Source organism: Lynx canadensis, chromosome C1 (genome assembly GCF_007474595.2).
Source record: "Lynx canadensis isolate LIC74 chromosome C1, mLynCan4.pri.v2, whole genome shotgun sequence".
Taxonomy (NCBI): domain Eukaryota; kingdom Metazoa; phylum Chordata; class Mammalia; order Carnivora; family Felidae; genus Lynx; species Lynx canadensis.
Genome location: NC_044310.1, coordinates 92,887,294 through 92,899,499, shown reverse-complemented (window position 1 = coordinate 92,899,499; position 12,206 = coordinate 92,887,294). Strand labels below are relative to the sequence as shown.

At 43.5% G+C, this 12,206-nt stretch overlaps 1 protein-coding gene across 2 annotated transcripts in view; it reads left to right on the top strand.

The window, feature by feature from the left end:
• Positions 1-12,206, top strand: part of SORT1 (sortilin 1) — a 65,451-nt gene that overhangs the window by 33,361 nt on the left and 19,884 nt on the right. Inside the window, exons 4-8 of one of the 2 annotated variants that reach the window (XM_030327951.1) lie at positions 395-497; positions 1,033-1,197; positions 4,857-4,930; positions 9,186-9,235; positions 10,119-10,246. In XM_030327951.1, the coding sequence (XP_030183811.1) occupies positions 395-497; positions 1,033-1,197; positions 4,857-4,930; positions 9,186-9,235; positions 10,119-10,246 (520 nt within the window). Of the gene's footprint in view, positions 1-394; positions 498-1,032; positions 1,198-4,856; positions 4,931-9,185; positions 9,236-10,115; positions 10,247-12,206 lie in introns of both variants that reach the window. The other variant, XM_030327950.1, reaches the window with a different exon arrangement.

Sequence of the window (12,206 nt, the reverse complement as noted above, 5' to 3'; positions counted from 1 at the left end):
CAAACGTTTGCAGCTAGGGATGGGGGTGGGGGGCAAAAATACACTGATTGAGAACCACTGATCTAAAAGGAGACATCGTTTTGTCAGGAGGCTATCTTAAGTGTAAAGAGATGTGTTTCCTAAAAGACTCCAAATTCCCCTCTTTGGTCTTATTGGCTCATCCTGGGTCACTCCCCATTTCTGATCCCATCACTGGTAAGGGAATGCGATTTCCTTCAGACTAATCAGGCCCACCACCAGAGCTAGAGATGGAATCAGCCCCCCTGAGGCTGTTCAGGGGAGGATGAGCGCCTCAGCCAAGCCAGTGGGAAGGGGGAAAGGAAGGCAGGCAGGAGCCCAGCAGTGTCCTCATTGACCATCGCATTCTAATGTGTCTTGTTTTTCTTCCTCTCAGTGAGGACTATGGAAAGAACTTTAAGGATATTACAAATCTCATCAATAACACCTTCATTCGGACTGAGTTTGGCATGGCTATTGGTCCTGAGAATTCTGGAAAGGTGAGACTCATTCAGATACATACGAAGTTGTGCTTGGTACCACACGCAGGCTGTCAGATAATTGTGGAATGATCCGGTTGTACACAGCAGTATATTTAGTTTGCTGTTAGTGTATTTTTAAAATTAAACATAATTTAGTGCTGTTCATAAAAGAACAGAATTCAGCGCACAGGATTTTTATTTATTTATTTATTTTTTGGTCCCTATTCCAAGATCCAGCCAAACTCTTTATAATTATGTGGTGGTTGTTGGCATCACAATGTATAATCCATGAGACAACATTTTAGTCTTTGGGCAACTAACTAATCCCAAACTGAGCAGGCTACGTTCATAGTTATGACACGCTAGCTCAGTGTAGGATAACATTTGTTACAAGACTAATAGTTGAAGAGTGCAGGGCACAAACTCATATTACTGTTTTTATGACTCTTCTTACTTTTGAAAATTTTCTTAACACCTGGTGGAAATGGTGTAAGAACTTCCTGTGCTTTCATAGTATTATATTCTGTATCTGAACTTTTTTCTTCCTGATCAGGTGATTTTAACAGCAGAGGTGTCTGGAGGAAGTCATGGAGGAAGAATCTTTCGATCATCAGATTTTGCAAAGAACTTTGTTCAGACCAATCTCCCTTTTCACCCTCTGACTCAGATGATGTATAGCCCTCAGAATTCTGATTACCTGTTAGCCCTCAGCACTGAAGTAAGTATAATTGAGGAACTTGTCTTGCTTTTTTGCATTTTTGTAGGCTCAAAATATACTGTTTTAAAAGGGTGCTCTAGGATATGCTCTTTATTTTTTTTATTTTTATTTTTTCCAATTATGTCCTTTTGAAATTTTTTTTCTTTTTCTCAATATATGAAATTTATTGTCAAATTGGTTTCCATACAACACCCAGTGCTCATCCCAAAAGGTGCCCTCCTTAATACTCATCACCCACCCTCCCCTCCCTCTCTCCCCCCATCAACCCTCAGTTTGTTCTCAGTTTTTTGTTTTTTTTTTTAATATATGAAATTTATTGTCAAATTGGTTTCCATACAACACCCAGTGCTCATCCCAAAAGATGCCCTCTTCAATGCCCATCACCTACCGTCCCCTCCCTCCCACCCCCTATCAACCCTCAGTTTGTTCTCCGTTTTTAAGAGTCTCTTATGCTTTGGCTGTCTCCCACTCTAACCTCTTTTTTTTTTTCCTTCCCCTCCCCCATGGGTCTCCGTTAAGTTTCTCAGGATCCACATAAGAGTGAAAACATATGGTATCTGTCTTTCTCTGTATGGCTTATTTCACTTAGCATCACACTCTCCAGTTCCATCCACGTTGCTACAAAGGGCCATATTTCATTCTTTCTCATTGCCACGTAATACTCCATTGTGTGTATAAACCACAATTTCTTTATCCATTCATCAGTTGATGGACATTTAGGCTCTTTCCATAATTTGGCTGTTGTTGAGAGTGCTGCTATAAACATTGGGGTACAAGTGCCCCTATGCATCAGTATTCCTGTATCCCTTGGGTAAATTCCTAGCAGTGCTACTGCTGGGTCATAGGGTAGGTCTATTTTTAATTTTTTGAGGAACCTCCACACTGTTTTCCAGAGTGGCTGCACCAGTTTGCATTCCCACCAACAGTGCAAGAGGGTAGGATATGCTCTTTATATTGGACTGCTTTCTAGTGACTTCTTAAGACATTAATTATGTGTTTTTTGCATCTTTTTCCTATTTGGTAAAGGGCATGATTTTCATGTGCTATCTAGTCCAGATAAGTATGCTATCTAGCTGTCATTCCAGTTTTTTTTAAGTGAATAAATGTGTACTATCAGAGTAACGAACTAGAAAACAGTTTAATGTATTCATTCTTATGCTGCAAGGGACATGCATAAATTGTCAAATTTCTGATGGTCTTATTCCTTTGCTATGGCCAAACCACATTTTTATGATTTTTTTTGTTAGTTCCCAGTATATAAAGCATATTGATTTCTGTCTTTGATACTCATGTATTAACTATCCAGAGTCTTAAATCTCTGCATCCCCTAGCACATTCCTCTACTGTTCCCAGAAACCTGTGTCCCTCCCTGACCCTCCCACCTCTCTTTTGAAAGATCCCTGGGGAACATGTGTCACTTTTCCTTTCCTAGAGGACCAGTCTTCTGTAGCATGGATTTTTAGGGCCAAAAGTGTCTGAGTTGCTAGACTATGATAATCGTAATTATACTTTACATTTACATGGCTCTCTCTCATCTTATTTCTGATTTCTTCTGTCCAGCAACATCAGATAGAAACCCCTGGGAGACTGGTTTAATATGCAGTTCCTAGGCCCCAATCCAGATAGAGTCCATCAGTGACTTTTGGTTGTGAGGTGGCTAGTATTTTTAACAACCTTCGCGGCTGAGCCTGCACACTAAAATTTGAGAGCCATTGCTGTGGTGACTATTCTGGGACAGAAACTGGACCATCAATGTGGACAAGTTGGGCTGGCACAGGGAGGGTGAAGGGCACTGGAAGAGCAGTCTGGGTTCTGGGCCTTCGGTGAGCAGGGGGAAGGCTGGAAGATTCAAGGAAGGTCAAAGTTAGGTTTAGCCAAAGGAGGCCAGAGGAAGGAAACTGCCCTGCTGAGTAGGCTTCAGATCTTAATGCAACAATTCCAGGAAGTTGGCCTCCAGCAGCTTGAGCTATAGGCCCTTCAAGGGAGCAGAGAGACCCCCAGAGGGATGGACAGAATCACCAGCCCCCCCTTTGACCACCTCATCACCATTACCAAGTGTCTTGAGATTATTGAAACATGCTGTCCTCAGGAAGAAGTAGCCACGGTCTGCTTTTATACCTCAAATTTCTTCCAGTTAAGGATAAGTAGGAAGTAAAAATAATCAGTGTGGATAAGATGGACCAATATCTACTAAAGTGAAAACAGGTGATATCAGACCCTTACCTATTTCTAAGTAGAATTAGGTACCTTAGAAATGCTGGGAGGTGAAAACTACCAGAGGAGGAAAAGTTACAGAAGGAAGAATGGTGGATGAGAGTGAAAGAACACTGGGGGTAAATTCTGCCCAGACCATCCTCATTTAATCTCAGCTGCACCAGGACATCTCTGTCCCGCCTCCTTTGGGTCTGGGCCCAGTAGGCTTGTGTTGTCGATATAGCTGACATTGTCCATCTTAATCATACTAAGTCTCTGCTACATTTGGAAATACTGGCCAGTCTCGCCTTCTGGGAACTCAGTTGGCTTGGCTTTTAGGACTTCATTCCTTTGGTTCTTTCCTACCTTCTAACCATTCCTTCCTGGTCTCTTTTGTAAACTCCTGTCAACCTACCCTTGAGTCCCTACCGCTCATTTCACTGTGAGCAATCTCTTCCACGCTGACCATTTTAACTGCCACTGTAATTAATGTATAAGACTCTCAAATCCATATTTCTGGCTTCCTCCTAAGGCTCAGATTCCTATCTTGCTGCCCCTCTATACTGCTAAAGATCTCTCTCTCTCTCTCTCTCTCTCTCTGCCTTACAGGAAAAATCACCCAGTTCTACTGAATCTAGTTTCTAGATTCTGGAGCCTATTCCTCATAGCTGTGGTGTAGGGCCTCAGTAACTCTTCATGAACTAATGTGGCACTACTTTTTCATTACTTTTCCTGCTTCTGAACAGAAATCCACCCCTTTCCGATTGCCATCCAAGTACTCCACCTTTAAAAAAGTAAAACTGAGGGCCCTCTGTGAGCTGACCCACACCTTTCTTCCAAGCATTAGTCCCTTCTTTCCTCACCTTGGAATTTGTGCTCCATCCGTGTCTGAAGGCTTTTAGCTCCCTGCCCACCCTGCAATGTTGACTCGCCTTGACTAGTACTGGGATATATTTGTGCAATAACATCCCATCTTCCCATTTTCCTTCTTTTGGTTACACTGTTCATTATTTAATATTAGTTCAGCTGTCTTCACAAACCATCTCTCATTCATTGCCCCTCCCCTCCCTACTCTCACCCCAGAGACGGTGTTTCTGTAACTTACCACATTGTATCAAACTTCGTATCTGCGCCCCCACGTTGTGTCAAACTTCATATCTGCACCCCTTGTTAAACTGTGAACTCCTTGAGAGCAGGGAGCGTATCTTATTTGTCTTTGTGTCTCCTGTGCACATCTGGTACAGTGCCTGGCATGTACTGGGCACTCCACAAGCACTTGTCATTCTGAACTTCCCAAACCCTGACATGGCCGCCATAAACCATGTGTATAGCACAGACAGCTTATGGATGGAGCTTCAGTGTGTGTTTTTACTGTCCTGAATGATTGCATATGAATTATTGAGGGTCATATAAGCAGCTGCACAAGACAAAGCTGGAATTCTGATAAGTCATTTATAATCTTTCAGAATGGCCTGTGGGTGTCCAAGGATTTTGGGGGAAAATGGGAAGAAATCCACAAAGCAGTGTGTTTGGCCAAATGGTGAGTAACAGAAGACTCCATCTGTGCAGAGCCCTAAACCTTTCCTGACAGGGCTGCCAAAAGTCACATGAGTAAATATTGAGCACTTACCATGTGCCAGGTACTCTTCAGGGTGCCCTAAGGGATACAAGAGAAGGGGTATAACCCAGATCTTGACCTGGAGGAGCCTCTAATTCTTCTGGGGAAGAATACTTAGTCTCACTAAACGTTAGAATATAAAGTGTAAAACAAGGCACGTGACTGAGTTGCTGCTGCCTGCAAAGGTTTAGTCTCCATTAATGGTGACATCAGTTGGAAAGTATAAAATACAGCTTTGAGTTGAGGACTCACGTACTTCCCTGTGCCCAGATTTATATTCCCTCATCTAGAGCTCCATTTCAGTCGTGTGGAATGTAGCACGGACTCAGGAAGAAAGCCCAGAGAGCTTCCAGGCCATCAGAGTCACACTGTCCGTGCACCAGAAATCCTTCACTTCTCTTGCTGGGCCCCCACCCCACCCAGTGCCTGCTTAAGATGATGCAGTGGAGGAGGAGCCCCTGGGTGGCTCAGCTGAGCATCTGACATGAGTTCAAGCCCTGTATCGGGCTCGCTGCTGCCGGCACACAAGAGCCAGCTTCAGATTCTCTGTCCCTCTCTCTCTTTGCCCCTCCCCCACTCATATTCATTCATTCTCTCTCTCTCTCAAAAAAAAAAAAAAAAAAAGTGCCTGGGTGGCTCAGTTGCTTAAGCATCTGACTTCTGCTCAGGTCATGATCTCTGTGCTGACAGCTCAGAGCCTGGAGCTGCTTCGGATTATGTGTCTCCCTCCCTCTCTCTCTGCCCCTCCCCTGCTTGCACTCTGTCTCTCTCCCTCCAAAATAAACAAACATTAACAAAAAAAAAAAAAAAAAAAGCCAGATGATGCAGTGGAGGAGTTCTTACTCAGGAGCAGATCACCTTTGTCCTAACTGGCTAGTCAGCGGCTTAACCTCTGGCTTTTGTGAAAGGAGATTTACTGGGGGAGTTTGGGAGATTGTTGAGCAAGAATTGTGTTAAAAACCTTCATACCTCCCAAATTCTGATTAGGCTCACTCCCCTGTTTAGAACCTCTTTCTTCCTTCTCTTTGACTAATTTCAACAAACTTGTTAATGTAGCTTCCCTGTGGATAGCAGATTGGTGCCAGAGGTGGGGTGTGTGAACACCAAGAGCAAGCACACCCAGCCTGAGTATCCCCTGCCTGAGAGCTGCATGGAGGTGGGGGGACTGTAAAAGCAAGAGAAACAGAAGCTGTAACAGGATGTGATTATTTGGTGCCAGATCAAGAGAGCATACGTACCTCAGTGACTTCTAATGGGAACACTGTGTTACAGTTTCCTGCGGTTGATGTTCGTGAAGATGACCCATAGTCCAAGGAAGACTTTCATATTTAATGTCCTCGACTTAGGGAGTCAGGGAAATGTGTAATAGAGACATTGCTAAATATATCTACTGAAATTAAAGTATTAAAAAATATCGCTTGAATAAAATGGCCTTTTCCCAGGAAACACTGGTTACATGAGGTTTTTACAGCACCACCAAGGGACACATGCCACATCTACATTTGTTCTATTTTTTTTTTAATATTTATTCATTTATTTTTGAGAGAGAACACACGTGTGCAGGTGAGGGAGAGAGAGAATCCCAAGCCAGCTCTACACTGTCAGCACAAAGCCCAATGCAAGGCTCGATCTCACGAACTGTGAGATTATGACCTGAACAGAAATCAATAGACGCTGAACTGACAGAGCCCCCCGGGCACCCCATTCACTGTGTGTGTTTCAGTGAACTGTGTTTGTGCCTTATGTGGTCTTATCATGAAAGAACTAACTTTTATCTATCTATCTATCTATCTATTTATTAAAGTTTATTTATTTTGAGAGAGACAGAGTGAGTAGGGGAGGGGCAGAGACAGAGGGAGAGAGAGAAAACCCCAAGCAGGCTCTCTGCTGAGTCACCTCAACCGACTGAGCCACCCAGGTACCCCTGGAAGGAAGTAACTTTTTTAAATTTTTTTTTTTTCAACGTTTATTTATTTTTGGGACAGAGAGAGACAGAGCATGAACGGGGGAGGGGCAGAGAGAGAGGGAGACACAGAATCGGAAACAGGCTCCAGGCTCTGAGCCATCAGCCCAGAGCCTGACGCGGGGCTCGAACTCAGGGACCGCGAGATCGTGACCTGGCTGAAGTCGGACGCTTAACCGACTGCGCCACCCAGGCGCCCCGGAAGTAACTTTTAAAGTAACTAAGTTAACAGATTGCTTTACTCTTGATGGACCTAAAGTACATAGGGTGTTACTATAGTAAGACTCTAGTAATTTTGGTCATTAACACTCACTTTTATGGGAGCTCCGAGGTGGCTCAGTCAGTTGAGCATCCAACTACTGATTGAGGCTCAGGTCATGATCTCACACTCCAGCTCCCACATTGGCCTCCAGGCTGAGCATGGAGCCTGCTTGGGATTCTCTCTCTCTCTCTCTCTCTCTCTCTCTCTCTCTCTCTCTCTCTCCCTCCTGCCTCCCTCCCTCTCTCCCTCTCAAAAGAAATAAGCATTAAAAAAAACAAACCATAAACTCACCTTGACATATGTATATCAAATCACCACAGTGTGCACTTTAAGTGTTGTCAGTTATACCTCCAGAGTTCAAAGAAACAAACAGAAAACTCATCTTTAAAAGTGAAAGTTAAGGGGTGCCTGGCTGGCTCTATTGGTCCAGCATGTGACTCTTGATCTCCATGTTATGGGTTTGAGCCCCACATGGGGTGGAGAGATTACTTAAAAATTTTTTAAAGGTAAAAATTTATTTTTGAAAGGTATTTTGTATTCTGTATAATATTTTTTATTTTTGTAACTCGTTTTTCTGATTAGTGTCTAAATATAGGATATCTGGTCTGCTGGCCACTGTTACCTCACCTTTTAGATGTTTGATTTCTAGGAATTGATAGCCTGCAGTGCCAAAGGAACGTGCTCAGACCCAGCACCTTCTGCTGGTGCTGGTTGATAAGTACCTTCAGGGTCTGAATTGACACCTTCCGCTGGTGCTGATCTAGAAGTACCATCAGGGTCTGAATCAACTTTCCTGAAAATTCCCTTTCCAAGTTCGAATTTAAATAATTCAACCTCTGACCTTGCTGTCTATTTGAGATGAAAGAACTAAGTTACTTAGCACATGCAAAGCATGGAACTTGGTTCTGAGGGGAAACAACAGAGCACAGAACTTCACACCTGTCCTAAGAATGCGATAATGTAATAGGAGAGAGAAGACATAAACTGGTGGATTAAGATAATTAAATAGGAGACAAAGGAATGCCGAGTGGTTGGCACAGAGTAGCACAGTGCCCTGAAACGAGGTTTCTCAACTTTGGTGCTAACGGCATTTGGAACCAGACAGTTCTTTGTTGTGGGGGAGCTGGCCTCTGCATCGCAGGGTGTTTAGCAGCATCTCTGGCCTCTGCCCACTAGATACTGGCAACAACTGCCCATCCCCCAGTTGTGACCACTGGAAATGACCTGGGGGAGCAAAATTGCCCCCAGTTGAGAATCACTGCTCCAGAATTTTGCAGCAAAGAAGCTTTCCAGTTGGAGTGCCAGGAAACATTTCATAGAAGAGCTAGATTTGGGGGCGCGTGTGTGCCTCAGTCATTTGGGCATCTGACTCTTGGTTTTGGCTCAGGTCATTATCTCACAGTTATGAGTTGTGGGTCATGGGTTTGGCCCACATCAGGCTCTCTGCTGTCTCTGTGGGGCCTGCTTTGATCCTCTGTCCCCTTCTCTCTCTCTCTCTGCCCCTCCCCTGCTCATGCTCTTTCTCTCTCTCTCAAAAATAAATAAACATTAAGAAAAAAAATTTTAATAAAAAAAAAAAAAGAGAAGAGCTAAATTTGAAGCTGGAGCCTAAAGATTGTGAGGGTAAGATTTGGCTACATGAGAGAGAAAAGCATTTTAAGCCAGAAACAGGAACAGCAAACGCAAGAGGCAGATTTGGACAGAGTAAGTAGGCCAGTCTGACCCGCTGAAAGAGTCCACGTGAAGAAGTAGTGGACTGGGGAAAATCCTGGGGCCGGGCTGGGGGGAACCTTGACCAGCGAGGCTGCGAGAGTCTGGCATGCAGCATCCCCAAAAGCTGTCTTAGCTGGTACCTGCGGATGGAGGGTGTCATTAGTAGACTTGCCTGGAGCTCGTGACTGCAGTTGACAGCAGTCTTGAACTGTGTCTTTTCTGTCTTTGCCTCTTTGTAGGGGGTCAGAAAACACCATCTTCTTTACCACCTATGCAAACGGCTCTTGCAGTAAGTATATTTTAGTCCCAAATAAGAGTGTCCTGTTGTCCACTCATGGTTGTAAGAAGTAGAAACATCAAAGATCCTTCCATTGTCCTTGATTTTAATAGCTAAAGATAACTGGCAATGATTTTTAAAATTTTGAAATTACAACCAGATTCAAATTTTAAAAGCACTGAGCCTATATCAAATAAAAATGCAAGCCACACACAGAAGCAGTATACTTAATTTTAGTAACGCTTATACATAAAGTAAATATTAGACTACAAACAGTAACAAGTTGAAGTGCATAGTGATTTCTGCAAAAGAGCATGGAGGTTGTGTTTGTGTTGGTGGAAGTTGTTAGCTGTCCAGTCCGTGGCACCATTTCAAAGCAGAAAACAATCCTTCATTTATTCATTCAACAAATCCATTCCATTTATCCATTCATTCACATGTGAGCACCTGCAGTAGTGTGCCAATCACCATTCTAAGGATGGAGAGAGCAAGACACCCAAGGCCTGCTCTCATGGGGCTTGAATTCCAGTAGGGGTGTTAGATGATCAGCAAGAAAACCAGAAACTCAAGACTACTTAAAATAAAATAAGATTGTTTCCAAGCATGAAGAAAGCAAAACAGGATGCTGTGGCTGTGACACGTTTATATAACACTGTATTTTAATTAAGTAAGCTTTATCTTTCTATCCAGTGCAAAACCTCACCTGTATAAAAATAAAACCCCATGTTAATTTCCTATACCTAATGCTGTGTTATTTCATATTGCTACTTGATTAACATGCATAAGATTAAAAATCCTTTAGCTATAAAATTAAGAGCATTCTAAAACAGTTGTTTTGAACTAGGGGCTCACCAGTATGTGCAATTTTTATTAATATTTTGTCTTGTTTAAGAAGCTGACCTTGGGGCACTGGAATTATGGAGAACTTCAGACTTGGGGAAGAGCTTCAAAACCATCGGTGTGAAAATCTACTCCTTTGGTCTTGGGGGACGTTTCCTTTTTGCCTCTGTGATGGCTGATAAGGTGGGTATTGCCCTTTTTTTGGCGATTTCTAATATTCTGTAAATATGTCTCAAACGAGTCCCTTTTACTGCTAGGACTGACAGAGTTTCTTGCCTTTTTTGCAACGTTCACTAAGATTTGGAGGGAGTCTTCCTAGAAGTTGACTGATTCTTCAGGGCTACTCTGTAGCTCAGCCTGTTGTCACCACATGACCTGTGGTACCTGTTCTGGGATGCATGGCTCCAGTGTTTGGACTCTACTCAGACATGGGCATCTGAAAAAAGCAGTCCCATTTGCTCATTATCCAGTAATGAAATAGTGACATTAATTGAGTACCACCTATATTCTAGGTGCTATTCTAGGTCCCAGGAATATAGCAGTGAACAACACAGATAAATGTCCTGCTCTGAGAGCTTATTTTTAAGTAGGGAATTGGATTGACACTAAACTAATAAATACGATATTATAATATCAGTTAACAATTAAAACTATGAAGAAATCTATAGCTGAGTAAGGAAATAGAATGCATTAGGAACTGGAGCAGTGCTATTTTAGATAGGGTGGTTTGGATGGGCTGTCTGAGACCTGACTGAAATGAGAACTTAGCTCTGTGTACATTTAGGCTGAAGAAACAGCACAAAGACCCTAGGATTGGAACATGCTGGAAATATTGAAGAACAGTGAGAAGGGCAGCATGGCTGGAGCACAGGGAAAGGTGGACCAAAGAGGGGGAGCCAATGGCCTTTATAGGGCACAATTAAGAGCTTGGCTTTTTTTTTTTTTCTTTTAATCTGTTTATTTTTGAGAGAGTGAGTCAGAGCGGGGCAGAGAAAGAGGGACAGAGGATCCAAAGCAGGCTCCAAGCTGACAGCAGAAGTCTGATGCAGGACTTGAACTCACAAACTGAACCGTGAGATAATGATCTGAGCCAAAATCGGATGCTTAACCAACTGAGCCCCCCAGGCACCCCAAGAGCATGGCTTTTATTCTTCATGTGTTGGAGAGCTCTGAAGGGTTGTTAGCAAGGGAATGGTGTAAGTTGGCTGCTCTTTTGACAGAATAGGTAGGTGCAGGAACCAACAGCGTGACAAGGGGCAGGAATGGAAGACCCAAGAGAAGCTGGGAGGCCATGACAGCAGTGAGAGAAGATGGTAGGTTGGACAGGCTATTGACATGGATGAGAGAAGAAGTGGTAAGAGTGTGGATATGTTGTTAACGTGTTGCCAGTAGGATTTGCTGATGGATTAGATGTGGATTGTGAGGGAATGAGAGGAACCCAGGATAACTTTAGTCTTTAGCCTGAGCAACTGGGTGAATGGTGGTACCATTTACTGAGATGGCAGAGACCTCAAGAGGACCAAGTTTGTGGGAGGGAAATCAAGAATTCAGTTTTGGGTATGAGATGCCTGCTAGATATCTAAGTGGAAATGTTGAGTAAGCATTCGGGTATATGAATCTCTCCAAATTATATGGTATATAAAGCTATGTGAGGGGCGCCTGGGTGGCGCAGTCGGTTAAGCGTCTGACTTCAGCCAGGTCACGATCTCACGGTCCGTGAGTTCGAGCCCCGCGTCAGGCTCTGGGCTGATGGCTCAGAGCCTGGAGCCTGGAGCCTGTTTCCGATTCTGTGTCTCCCTCTCTCTCTGCCCCTCCCCCGTTCATGCTCTGTCTCTCTCTGTCCCAAAAATAAATAAACGTTGAAAAAAAAAATTAAAAAAAAAAAAAAAAAGCTATGTGACTAGATGTTATCTTCTGGAGGCCTGAGCATGGGCCAGAGCACCCTAGTAATGCTGAAAGGTTGGAAAGAGATGAAAATCCAGCAAAGAAGACTGAGAAGGAAGGACCAGGGAGGCGGGGAGTAGGGCAGGGATTCCACGAAAGCCAAGGGGAGAAAGTGTTTCAAGCAGGAGGAGTGATCTGCTGTGTGAAACTCAACTAAAATACGTAATTAAATGAGTCCTGAGAATTGTCTACTGGAGTT